General features: G+C 41.9%; 1 protein-coding gene across 1 annotated transcript in view; it reads left to right on the forward strand.

The window, feature by feature from the left end:
• LOC149453959 (uncharacterized) overlaps nt 1–13,758 on the forward strand; it is a 67,050-nt gene that overhangs the window by 36,781 nt on the left and 16,511 nt on the right. Inside the window, exons 3-6 of the mRNA XM_089687993.1 lie at nt 3,257–3,358; nt 5,556–5,662; nt 5,756–5,814; nt 8,871–9,022. Coding sequence (XP_089544119.1) covers nt 3,257–3,358; nt 5,556–5,662; nt 5,756–5,814; nt 8,871–9,022 — 420 coding nt within the window. The remainder of the gene's footprint in view (nt 1–3,256; nt 3,359–5,555; nt 5,663–5,755; nt 5,815–8,870; nt 9,023–13,758) is intronic.

Raw genomic sequence — 13,758 nt, forward strand, 5'->3', positions numbered from 1 at the left:
GAGGGTGGCTTGAAATTGTCCATAATTTTAAAGGATGCCTTGAAATCGTCCATAACTTTAGAGGTTGCCTTGAAATTTTCCATAATTTTAGAAGGTGGCTTGAAATTGTCCATAATATTAAAGGGTGCCTTGAAATTGTTCATCATTTTAGAGGGTGGCTTGAAATTGTCCATAATTTTTGAGGGTGGCTTGAAATTGTCCATCATTTTAAAGGATGCCTTGAAATTGTCCATCATTTTAGAGGGTGGATTGAAATTTTCCATAATTTTAGAGGTTGCCTTGACATTGTCAATAATTTTAGAGGTTGCCTTGAAATTGTCCATAATTTTAAAGGGTGCCTTGAATAAAAAAAAGGTTGAGAAACACTGATCTAAAGGAAGGGGGAGGTGATACAAAAGGTGATAGCTGCAGGGTATGATCTGATGGAGATGATTCAAGTACAGTTCTTAGGTGGAGGTGGGGTAGGCTTCCCTGAATAAGGGAGTTTTCAAAGATCGCCTTAAGGCAGACAGGGTGGGGGCTGACCAGACACACTGGGGTAGGGAGTTCCAGGCAATGGGGACAAGGGAGCTAGAGAGCAAGATTTCTTGGGAGGAGTGGAGAGGACGGTTTGGATGATATCTGGGGATGAAGTTGGTGATGTAGCTAGGGGCAGTGTTGTTGATGGCTTTGTACATTATGGTTTGTATTTTGAATTTTATATGTTGGGTTATTGGAAGCCAGTGGAGGGATTGGCAGAGAGGGGCAGCAGTCGCTGATCAGTTGGTAAGGTGATATACAGTACATTTGGTCTGTCTTTACAAAACTTTAATGGTCTAGGAGTTGGGCTTCTGCACTGCACATTAATAAGAACTCGACTCCCCAACTCAGATATTGGGACAGATCACATTTCACTAGCTCCAAAATCTTTGCAGTCAGCCATGGTACCTTCTCTTCAGAAATATCAAAAAGGTAATACCGTATTTGCCGGCGTATAAGACGACTGGGCGTATAAGACGACCCCCCTACTTTTCCTGCTAAAATTTAGTGTTTGAGCTATACTCGCCGTATAAGACTACCCCTCTTCCAATGCACACCAGTGGCAGGAATAGTGCCCCATCATTGGTGTCAGTGGGAGGAATAGTGCCCCATCATTGGTATCAGTGGCTGGAATAGTGCCCCATCATTGGTGTCAGTGGGAGGAATAGTGCCCCATCATTGGTATCAGTGGCAGGAATAGTGCCCCATCATTGGTGTCAGTGGGAGGAATAGTGCCCCATCATTGGTATCAGTGGCAGGAATAGTGCCCCATCATTGGTGTCAGTGGGAAAAATAGTGCCCCATCATTGGTATCAGTGGGAGGAATAGTGCCCCATCATTGGTGTCAGTGGGAGGAATAGTGCCCCATCATTGGTATCAGTGGCAGGAATAGTGCCCCATCATTGGCATTAGTGGCAGGAATAGTGCCCCATCATTGGTATCAGTGGGAGGAATAGTGCCCCATCATTGGTGTCAGTGGCAGGAATAGTGCCCCATCATTGGTGTCAGTGGGAGGAATAGTGCCCCATCATTAGTATCAGTGGGAGGAATAGTGCCCCATCATTGGTGTCAGTGGGAGGAATAGTGCCCCATCATTGGTATCAGTGGCAGGAATAGTGCCCCATCATTAGTATCAGTGGGGGGAATAGTGCCCCATCATTGGTATCAGTGGCAGGAATAGTGCCCCATCATTAGTATCAGTGGGGGGAATAGTGCCCCATCATTGGTATCAGTGGGGGGAATAGTGCCCCATCATTGGTGTCAGTGGGAGGAATGGTGTACCAACATTGGTGTCAGTGGGAGGAATGGTGTCCCATCATTGGTGTCAGTGGGAGGTGGAATAGTGCCCCATCATTGGTGTCAGTGGGGGGGGGAATAGTGCCCCATCGTTGATGTCAGTGGGGGGGAGGAATAGTGCCCCATCGTTGGTGTCAGTGGGAGGAATAGTGCCCGATCGTTGGTGTCAGTGGGAGGAATAGTGCTCCATCATTGGTATCAGTGACACCAATGATGGGGCACTATTCCTCCCACTGACACTTGCTGACCCTGTTCTCGTATGGTGCTGCTGCAGCCAGCTTATGTGGTTGCAGCAGCACCTCTACACTGACCACTTACCTGCTGGTCCTGCACTCGATTTTCGCGGGGCCGCTCGGCTCCACCCCCTCGCCGGTGATTGGCCGCCTGTGTGCCTTTCCTGAGCTACAGTTCTGGCGGCCAATCACTGGTGAGGAGGCGGAGCCGAGCAGCCAGTGGCCGAACTGAAGGCGCAGCCGCGCTTCCTGGACCGGATCGTCGTGGGACCGGAACCAGGTAAGAAACAGCCGCTGCCCACCCCTGTACTTAGTGTCCCTTCCATTGGGGGAAGGGGGGGGGGCGGTGGCGGCAACGCGCCGCCCCCCTAAAAAGTGTCAGTATGCCGTATACCGGCGTATAAGACGACCCCCGACTTTTGAGAAGATTTTCAAGGGGTAAAAAGTCGTCTTATACGCCGGCAAATACGGTAAGTATTTAAAAAAAAAATTTTCGGCACATTTTGTGAATAGGAATGCAGAACAAACATACAGTGCAGTTTTCTCAAATGTGACTAAAAATGCTGAAACACACTTTAAGGCACTAGTCAATTCCTCACCACAGAGTGATTTTGATTAAATTGATCATCAATTTTATTGATCTTAAATTTTGCTTTGGAAACTCAATTTTGCTCATTGAGCTTCAAAGGTGACATTTTTTTCCCCTCATTTATTTGGATGGCTTGTATGTGTTTTGTTGGGGAGGAAAGAGATGTATTCAGAGTAGTATAGGATATTTCATTTTTTTTTCTTTTAATCATTATTTGTGTACTTTCATTTTACATGTTTACTGCCTTTTTACATATCATCCAAACCGTAAAAACATAAATGAATGAGGTTAATAAACCATTTTTGCCAAAAGCCAACTCCAGGATAGTTGAAAGGAGCTTCTGTAACCCTCAAAGTTCTTTCCTAAACAAAAGAAAAACACTCTAGTTTTGCCTTCCCTGTTGACGTCAATGCATTTCCCCAAAACGGCAAAACTTATCAAAGTCTTGCCAAAGTTCTGTGGGAGTGAAAACTCTCAATTGTATCTCATCCCTAGAGCTTAATCTGCCTTTTCTAAAATTCTGCATAGTTAGGTAGGGAACACTGGATACCATCTCTTATAGTAACATATTATTGTATGTGTGCATGTCCCTGACAATTATTCTGTTGTTTTTCTCTAGTTCATTGTCAGAATGGAGGAACCTATGATGAGATTAAGTGCATCTGTGAGGATGGTTTTATCGGGACCTATTGTGAGACAATCTTAGACCAGTTTGAAATTGGTAATTGTATACTATTACAAAAGACTATATTCTCAAAAACCACAACTAAGGTCTGGTGCAAACTAATGTGCATTTGGTACCCTTAACTACACCAGGGACTCCCTATATAATGCATAATGAGATCTGTGTCATTATACTCGCTATTCATGCCTTGTTCAATATGTTTCTAATGCTAAACTCCAGGCAAAGAGATAAATCCCCCTGTCTCTGTTCCCCTAATGGTGCTATTCAATGTGTTTGGCTATGGGAAGGAATGGCAGGAAGGTGCTGTGTTTAGATTGTCCTACCCACATGCAAGAAAAATATATTTGAAATATATTTTAAAAATATTGACATATATTTGAAATACTACAAGTTTGGCCATATTCAATATATATATATATATATATATATATATATTTATGTACACACAAATATATATATATATATATATATATATATACAGTATATATATATATATATATATGTATATATATATATTCATACATACATATAAATATATACATTTTCAAATATACTGTGCGTCTTTAAAAATACAAATCTACATTTTTGGAATGCATTTACAAATATATGTAAAATACATATGTTAAAATGACTTTTTATATGTTCAAAAAAATATTCTTCCCAAATATGTTGACATATATTTGAAATACTATAATGTTGGCCATATTCAATATATATATATATATATATATATATATATATATATATATGTGTGTGTATACTGTATAATGAAATGCTTTTTTATTACAAGATAAATGAAAAATATTTTTAAAAATATAGATCTACATTTTTGGAATGCATTTACAAATATATGTAAAAATATATGTTAAAATTACTTTTTTATATGTTCAAAAAAATAGTCTTCCCAAATATGTTGACATATATTTGAAATATGTTGGCCATATTCAATATATTTAAAAAAAAAATAAATAAATAAATATATATATATATATATATATATATATGTATATATATATGTATACTGTATAATGAAATTAGTTTTTATTACAAAATAAATGAAACATATTGTTAAATATATAGATCTACATTTTTGGAATGCATTTACAAATAGATTTAAAAATATATGTTAAAATGACTTTTTTATATGTTCAAAAAAATCTGAAGAATATATTTAAAAAAATACTTTTTGAAAAATATTTTTCATATATTTTGTAATATATAGAAAACGCATTTCAACATGCAGTATATATATATATATATATATATCTAGATATAGATATATCTATATCTATAGATATATCTATAGATATATATATATATATACTGCATGTTTTCATATATTTTGTATATGAATATACATATATATTGTGTATATATATATATATATATATATTTATTTTTTTTTAATTGAAATATATTGAATATGGCCAAAAGTTTAGTATTTCAAATTTATGTCAATATATTTGGGAAGAATATTTTTAAAATATATTTCAAATATATATTGCTAGGGTGGCATTTTGCTTTGGGGGTCCATTGGTCCATTGTTGCTTGAGGAATCTATTGTTGCTGGGGGGGGTCTAATGCTGCTGACATGAATCTTCCCTTGAAATCACCTTGCTGCAGTCTTAATTGCATTGTAAGCTCATGGGGTCCCCGTGCAATAAGGGATCATGGGGCCCCTGTGTCCTCACCCACACCCAAAAAAGCCTATGAAAGAAAGGTACTAGAGGCATCTCATGGGGCCCCATACTGACCCTGGGTCCTCAGGCAGTGCCTGCGTAGAATCACACATTTATATACGTGAGCCTTCATTTCTGGGTAGGGGGTGCATAAGTGCGCCGTCCTGCCCACCCAGCTGTAGTCTCAATGGCTCACTTACTTGCTGATCACCAGGTCCTGGCCAATGATTCATGGCTGGGATCTGTGCATCATTTGTTAGACATGCATTTCTTTTGAATTTTTTGTTGCTATTCTGTCTCTCAGTGTTACAATACACCGAACATTCGATTTTTAGACCGATCATTTCTTTGTGAGTGGGCAAACATTCAAAATCAGCAGGGGATCAAATACTTATTTCCTTCACTGTAAATAAGAGAGACAAATATGGCACCAGGCTATCTACGTCAATATTTCTTTTGGTTTGGGGATTTGGGATTTTGTATATACGGCTCAAATGTGGATAACATTTATGTATTTCTATATCTAATACAATAATTCACTGATTCCGTTACAGATACAAAAGTGAACACATCTGTAAGTGTAACACTGCGATTTCCCCAGCAGTCCTTTGAAGATTTTCAACAAAATGAAGAAAAATTCATAGAAGATTTTAAAACTGTGGTGAGATATCACACATAAATAGGAGGGATATGTGGTGTATTTTTTATTTGTGCAAGATCATATTCTCTATTAAAAGTCCTTCTCTTCTCACAGATGAAAGACGTCTATAAAGATGTACCAGGTTACAAGGATATTGAAATTATAGAAGTATTGTAAGTCTTCTTTTTTCTTTTTTTTTTTTTTTATTCTTACAAGCTGCTTATTTTTATTTCAGCCGCTTTTCGGTGAACTGATACTTTGCAATGTGAAATGAAAAAAGGCCTGCCTGAGAACACAAATCACAAGATGCCTTTATTAGCTAGGAAAAGTCTCTTCTGTACCCCTCTCTGATTTAGCTTCATTGACTGTGGCCTAACCTTCCCTGATTTCATATCTGAGATCCATTAACTGCCACCTCACTTTCCTTGACAGTTAGAGCTCTTTACCCTAGTGCTAACCCTCTGAGGAGCGATCCATGGTGATCTCTATGATTAGGCCCAATGGGTGCGCCGAAACGCGTTATTGGAGAAGCATAGGCTGCTCCTTATTTCTGTCTCAAATAAACTGGCTGGGAGAGGGGCGTCTTCTCTATGTTACGTTTGTCATTCCTGGATGCATGCATCTGGATGCCGCCACCTCCATTCTTAAGGATCAAAGGGGAAAATCTCCTCTCTAGCCTCTCTAGCTTACAGCAGCACACCAAACTCTTCTTTTCAGAGTAATCCACAATGGATCACTTTCAAAGGGCATTTGGCAAGCTGTGAGAATGTCCCGTTTTCACCCTTAAAAGCTTGCAACACTGTGCAGCAATTGTGTGCATTGCTTGCGATTGCAGCATGGCTTCAATCACCTAAAGTGATTGTAAACCCTTAATTAAATACCAAACATGTCATACTTAACTGTTTTGATCAGAGCTGCCCTGATCCTCCTCTTCTCGGGTCCCCCCTAGCTCTCCTGGCTCATCCTCCCAACCAAGTGCCCACCATGGCAAGATGCTTGCTATGGGAGCAGGGGCGGACTGACCATTTGGAAACTTGGGCACTGCCCGAGGGCCCGGGGTCAGTAGGGGACCCCATGAGATGCCCCTGGTACCTTTTTCATAGGTTTTTTTGAGTTTGGGCAAGGACACAGGGGCCCCATGATCCCCTATTGCCTGGGGGCCCCATGACTTGTCAGTCCGCCCCTGTATGGGAGCACTTGTGCATGATCGCTCCCGAGCAGGCTCTGTATGTCCATAGATATACAGAGCACTGCTTGGCTCTGCCTCCCACTTCCTCCTCACTGGCTGCGATTGACAGCAGCAGGGGCCAAGGGCTCCTGCTGCTGTCCCTTAGCCTATGAGGAGGGAGAAAGATGCTACTCTTGTGCAGTGAATCAAGATTGGAGTCAGGTACGCATAAAGGGGGGTTGAGGGGAGAGTACCTTGATGCAGAGAATGTGTTACGGTACAAAACCTTTAGCCTTTACAATCACTTTAAATTGGTCACATTAGTGGGTGACAAGCAGGGGTGAACTGACAACTCATGGGGCCCCCGGGCAATAGGGGATCATGGGGCCCCTGTGTCCTTGCCCAAACTCAAAAAAAGCCTATGAAAAAGGAACCAGGGGCATCTCATGGGGCCCCCTACTGACCCCCGGCCCTCGGGCAGTGCCCGAGTTTCCAAATGGTCAGTCCGCCCCTGGTGACAAGGGGTTTCTTGGCATAGTCACAATGCTTTGCAGTTTAACCACTTACCTACCTGGACAATTTTTTGCTAGAAACTACTGTACACCCTTAAAAAGCATTTTTTTAAAAAAGCAGAGACCCTGGAAAATAAAATTGTGGTAGCTGCAAATTTTTATTGCCCATGATATTTGCACAGCTATTTATCATATGCATATTTTCAAGAAAAAATACACTAAAATGACTTTTAGTGCTGAAAAAGTCGATACTAATCACATTTTTTGGTAAAATATAAAAGATTGGACAGCATCAAGTAAAGAGATACAGTGAAATAAATAAGTATTTTATCCCCTGCTGATTTTAAATGTTTGCCCAATCACAAAGAAATGATCAGTCTAAAAATCGATTGTTTGGTGTATTGTAACACTGAGGGACAGAATAGCAACAAAAAATTCAGCAGAAATGCATGTCTAACAAATGATGACTGATTTGCATGTTCATGAGGGAAATAAGTATTTGATCCCCTATCATTCAGCAGGATTTCTGGCTACCAGGTGTCTTTCATACAGGTAACAAGCTGAGATTAGAAGCAGTCTCTTAAAGGGAGTGCTGCTAATCTCATTTTGTTACCTGTATAAAAGACACCTGTCCACAGGAGCAATCAAACAATCAGATTCCAAACTCTCCACCATGGCAAAGACCAAAGAGCTGTCCAAGGATGGTACTAAACATGTCAAGCCTTAAAACTGCACACGCCTATGAAATCCCAAACAACTATGGCACCCAAATTTCTCCATAGATGATGCTTTAAAAGCCTTTACAGGTTATCAGTATAGTGCTAACCATGCATTATGGACCTTGGAATTATTACTGTCACTCCTACATTCACAATGATACCTCACTTGGGTTGCACACTGGATGTTTACATACATACATGTGCTCGCCCTATGCTGCATGTTGAAATGGGATGTGTACAGGGGTGACGGGGTGCTTTATTTTTTGTTTTTTTGTCTATATATTTTATATCATTCAGTTTTGTACCCTTTTTTTTTAACTTTATTGCTATTACAAGAGGGCTAACAAGCTCCCTATGTGACATCATTTGACAGGTGACAGTTCCTCTTTTTGGAGACATCAGGAGTCCATTAGTCCATTAGAGCCCCAGTGTCTCCACTACCCTCTAATGCAGCTTGATTAACTGCATCCTTAACTACATTAGACAAGGAATGACAGATATGAGCCCCGAGGTGATGCCATGGTCCCAGGCACTCCTGAGGAATGGAAGAGCCTGGTTACAACCATGGACAACGTCTACAAGGATGGGAGGGTGGGAACACTTTCATAGCCTCATAAAATTGATCAGGTGGCTCTCCTAGACTTGGACAAGGATCTGAACACACCCCGGCTCATCCCTATTCAAGAACAGCTGCAATGTTTGGAAAGATGATAACAAAAATGTTGGGGTAGCATTTCTATAGGAGGTTTGATAGCTCTGATTCAAATTCCACTTTATTTCTCTTTGCAGTATATTGTAAAATAAAACCTATTGGATGGATTATTTTTCAGGAATGGAAGTGTTATTGTGGACCATGTGGTGATCATAGAACTGGACCATGTCTCTGGAACTTTGACTGAGCAATATGACAACGTTTTTGAAATGCTAACAAAAGAGCTGGAGGCTCAGAAGGATGACAGCTGTAACCCAGACAATGAAAACAGTAAGTAATCATTGTTGTCTTCATAAGAAAAAAGGGCCCTTAGAAATGCTTTTTGATGAATACATCTTAGAAATGACAGTCCTGCCATGTAAATAACAGAGTTACAGTCAAGGAGAAAAAAATGGTATACAAGAAAAAAAAGAAAAAAATGTTCATATTACTTTTAACTTTCTTGTTTAAGATCATTCTAGCTTCAGACTGCTGGTCATCATCTGTACAGTGTATGGAAACAATGGCTTCTGTTGAGTTGGGATTGGGCTGTTGGTAGGATTGTGAAAGGCCTGAGGCACCCCTAGACACTGAAACAAGAAGTGTGATGAGGTCCATGCAATGGTACTGCATGGACTTCTTAGGTACTGCACAGTACACACAGTACACATATGCCACAGTCCTTGCACCATTAATATATTCTTTAAAATGGTTGTAAACCTAAAAGAAAACCCTGCCTAGGGCAGCACAAAACCGAAATACACCACTGGGTAGGGCTTGGGCTGTTGGCAGGATTGTGAAAGGCCTGGGGCACCCTTGGACACTGAAACAAGAATCGTGATGAGGTCCATGCAGTGGTACTGCATGGACTTCTTAGGTACTGCACAGTACACACAGTACACATATGCCACAGTCCTTGCACCATTAATATATTCTTTAAAGTGGTTGTAAACCTAAAAGAAAACCCTGCCTAGGGCAGCACAAAACCGAAATACACCACTGGGTAGGGCTTGGGCTGTTGGCAGGATTGTGAAAGGCCTGGGGCACCCTTGGACACTGAAACAAGAATCGTGATGAGGTCCATGCAGTGGTACTGCATGGACCTCTTAGGTACTGCACTGTACACACAGTACACATACTGTATGCCGGAGTCCTTTCACCATTAATATATTTTTTTAAAGTGGTTGTAAACCTCAGAAAACCCCCTGCCTAGGGCAGCACAAAACCTAAATACACCACTGGGTTCGGGTAAGTACTGAGGAGGCTGGGGGAGAGCAACACACAGGAGGTTTTTTACCTTCAAGCTAAAAGGTAAAAAACCTTGTGCCTTTACAACCACTTGAAGAAGTCATGTAGAAAGATGTCACCACTCCAAGTATGCTGACTAAAGGAGCCCAACCACTCTTATGAACTAAATAGGAAAGCAGTCACACACCAATGGCAGCAGAACACAACATGGCTCCTAATGAGTCAGACTTGTAGAGAGGTGGAGGTATTCTTCTGTAGCGCTACCCTCGTGAGGGTTGAGGTATTGTGGGTACCCCCAAGCTTCTCTCTGTGCAAACAGGCAACAGGCATTTCTCACACAGACTTACATCCATGAAACAGTAACCAGTACATAGGCTTGGTTTCATTGTTTTATTAGGGGAAATCAACTTTGATAGGGAAATAGGGATTATGGGATACCCAGTTGGCTTAAATCAATGAAAGGGGGACACTTCCTTCCTATGTAAAAAAGCAAATTCTGGACTGTTATTTTCTTGAAAGCCATCAATCGTTGTAGATCAGTAGCAACAGCCCTTTACGGGCGAGGAACTAGCAGCCCCTCAAAAATCAGATTAATTTCTCGTAACTACATGCAGAGATGTCTTCTCTCCCCTGTAGAGCTGCATCCGGCCTGCAAACACTACCAGTCCTCCTGGCTTCTCGGAAGATCTCCCTGGACAAGTATAAAGGATTGAGACCAGTGTTGTCCTTAGAAAGCTTGTTACGTGTGGAAGTCTTTCTCCTTGTAGATTCCAGAGAGTGCTGCTGTACTCACTCTGTCCTCTTTGCTCCCTGCTGCTCCAGGTCTCGATCCCATTCATGTCTCACTGCTGGATGTATCCTCCTGAGCCAGCCCAAGCTCAGCATGGAGGGCAGCCCCCCTAGACCTAGGGGACTCCTTCCAGGCACCAACAGTCTCCTCAGCACTCCATCTTCCACTCTACCTGGGCCAGTCTACCACTCTACCAGGGCTTCCAAACCTGGGATTGGCCAGACTCTCATAAACATGCAGATTAGAACTCCACCCCTTCCTGTCTACCAACTTCTGGAAGGTTTTATGGTCCTCCAGAGTCAGGAGGAGGCAATAGAGCCACAACCTGTTAAGTCATCCAGCTGACCTGCAATAGTCTGACCTCAATCACAGACTCAATGAGCCATACACAATGATTTTGCCTACAATACACTACATTATTCTAGTGGGACACTAGAGGGTGCTACACTTCTTTCCTGTAGGTGGCACTTTGATAATGCTAGAGGGAAACAGGAGTTTGTTAAAGCGGAGTTCCACCTGAAAAAAAAAATAAAAGTCAGCAGCTACAAACACTGTAGCTGCTAACTCTTAAAATACAGACACTTACCTGTACCTCGGTCCAGCGGTGTACTCACTACCGCTGGTTTACTGGCCATCTTCTCTCTCCAGCGCCAGCATCTTTAGTGTGGGCACCTGGCTGTGACAGCTTGCGGCTTCAGTGGGTGACACGTGACAGGTCCCGGAAGATTACGGGGCCATTCACAAAGCGCGGCGCTTCTCGAGCATGCACAGTGGGCATGCAAGTACTTTTATGTTTTGTCAGCGGTAGGTTGGCAACACTGCACCAGGTATTTATTCTGTTGCTGAAGCAGAGCACACTGGGTTTACCGGAATTGCAGTATTTTTCTGGATTGAAATGATGTTTTATTGTCTGGAGTCAGTGCTGGATTGATAAAGGGGCAAAAGGGCAACTGCCCTAGGCCCCCCTCTATACAAATATTTAAAAATTATATAAATTAATAAAAAAAGTAAAAAAAAATATAAAATGTATACTAAAAAAAATACTTTTAAATTTAATTTTGTTAAAGCAGTAGTAAACCACACACACACAAAAAAAGTCCACGAAAAATTTCCCCCTGCAAAATAATAGCATAATGTGCTAGTATGCACCGCATACTAACATAGTATGAAAGACTTAGCTGAAAACGAAGCCCTCCGGCCGTGCGCTGTCACCACTGTAGGCTCTTCCATCTTCACCCGGTCTTCTTTCCAGATTTGTGGACTTCGGCTGTTTGACTGGCCGAGCCACAATGACATCAGTCACGGCCATGGTACGGCTCCCTCACCGGCTGCTATTATTTATTTATTTCAGGTACTTATATAGCGCCGTCAATTTTACGCAGTATTTTACATATATATTGTACATTCACATCAGTCCCTAACCCTCAAGGGGTGTACAATCTAAGGTCCCTAACTTACATTCATACATACACATATTAGGGCCAATTTAGACAGGATCCAATTAACCTACCAGCATGTCTTTGGAGTGTGGGAGGAAACCGGAGTACCCAGAGGAAACCCACGCAAGCACAGGTAGAACATGCAAACTCCATGCAGGAGGCGCCATGGTTGGGAATCGAACCAATGACCCATTTTTACTGCAAGGCAGACGTGCTAACCACTAATTATAGTAAATACCTACTATAGTAAACAGTACACATTTAGGAGATATTTACCCCCGGTTCACATCTATGCGGCCGTGCGGGCACGAAAGCCCATTCATTTGATTGGACTCCCATGCCTGTGACACGCACGTCCCTGCACTTCTTTGGAAAATGCATCCCACATGGGAACCTCGATTCCCAGTACGGTTGTGTCTTCCAGTGCGGGCGGCGTGCCATTAGAACTAATGTCACCCGCATTTCTCTGTGCGGATGGTGCGGCTGCACGGATTTTCGTGCTGATCTGCAGCGGCACCACCCGCACAGATGTGACCCTAGGGTTGCTGTACATACAGGTAAGTGTTATTTTAGGCTTACCTGTAGGTACAAGGAAATAATGGCACTTTACTACCATTGGGAAGTATTATTATGCCAGTCATCATCTGTAAAAGTTTTTATTCTGGACTGGTATATTGTTTTGCTTTTAAAAACAAATTTTGGCAGCTCAAGTGAACTACACATAGAGCGCTATCACTGTGTGTGTACGTGTGAGCAGGGGCGGACTGACCATTTGGGAAACTCGGGCACTGCCCGAGGGCCTGGGGTCAGTAGGGGGCCCCATGAGATGCCCCTGGTACCTTTTTCATAGGCTTTTTTGAGTTTGGGTAAGGACACAGGGGCCCCATGATCCCCTATTGCCCGGGGGCCCCATGAGTTGTCAGTCTGCTCCTGGTCCACACTCTGATCATCGGCAAGGAACACCGTTTCTCATTTATCTAACAATTTTTGAACAAAGCAGAACTCTGGGACCTAGTTAGGTTCGGGAGCTAGAGAGCAGATAAAAGGTAAGAAATGAAAGATAGGCGAAGAAAAGAGAGAAAAAAAAAGAAGGGAGAGGGGAGATGGGACAAAGGGAGACCCAGTTGCCCCCCCCCCCCCCATGGCATATTTAATGAGCTTTCTGAGGCAAGTTAATGGAGGAGCTACTGCTGAGAAGCTAGGGGAGGGATATTAAATTTAACAGAAATAATTATTAGAAATTGAGATATTAGCAATAAATATGAAAGAAATGGATCTAGAAGAAGAAGGTTTTATCAATGAATTATAAGAGTCCTTGATTTGATGGTCCATGCTGGCGTGAAAAGAATCGAGAATCTGAAAAGTGATTCCTTCAGAAAACCGATAAACTTATTTACACAATTTTATGATCTGCAGTGATTACATAAAACGATGTTTGGAAAAGGTGTTGCTTGGCTGTAAATGTGTCCTTAGAATGATAAATAAATCACATTTCTTAATATGTGTTATGCCCGGAGTCAGTAGGGGGCCCCATGAGATGCCCCTGGTAC

Source organism: Staurois parvus, unplaced genomic scaffold (genome assembly GCF_062004578.1).
Source record: "Staurois parvus isolate SC_StPar_1 unplaced genomic scaffold, SC_StPar_1.0 ptg000444l, whole genome shotgun sequence".
Taxonomy (NCBI): domain Eukaryota; kingdom Metazoa; phylum Chordata; class Amphibia; order Anura; family Ranidae; genus Staurois; species Staurois parvus.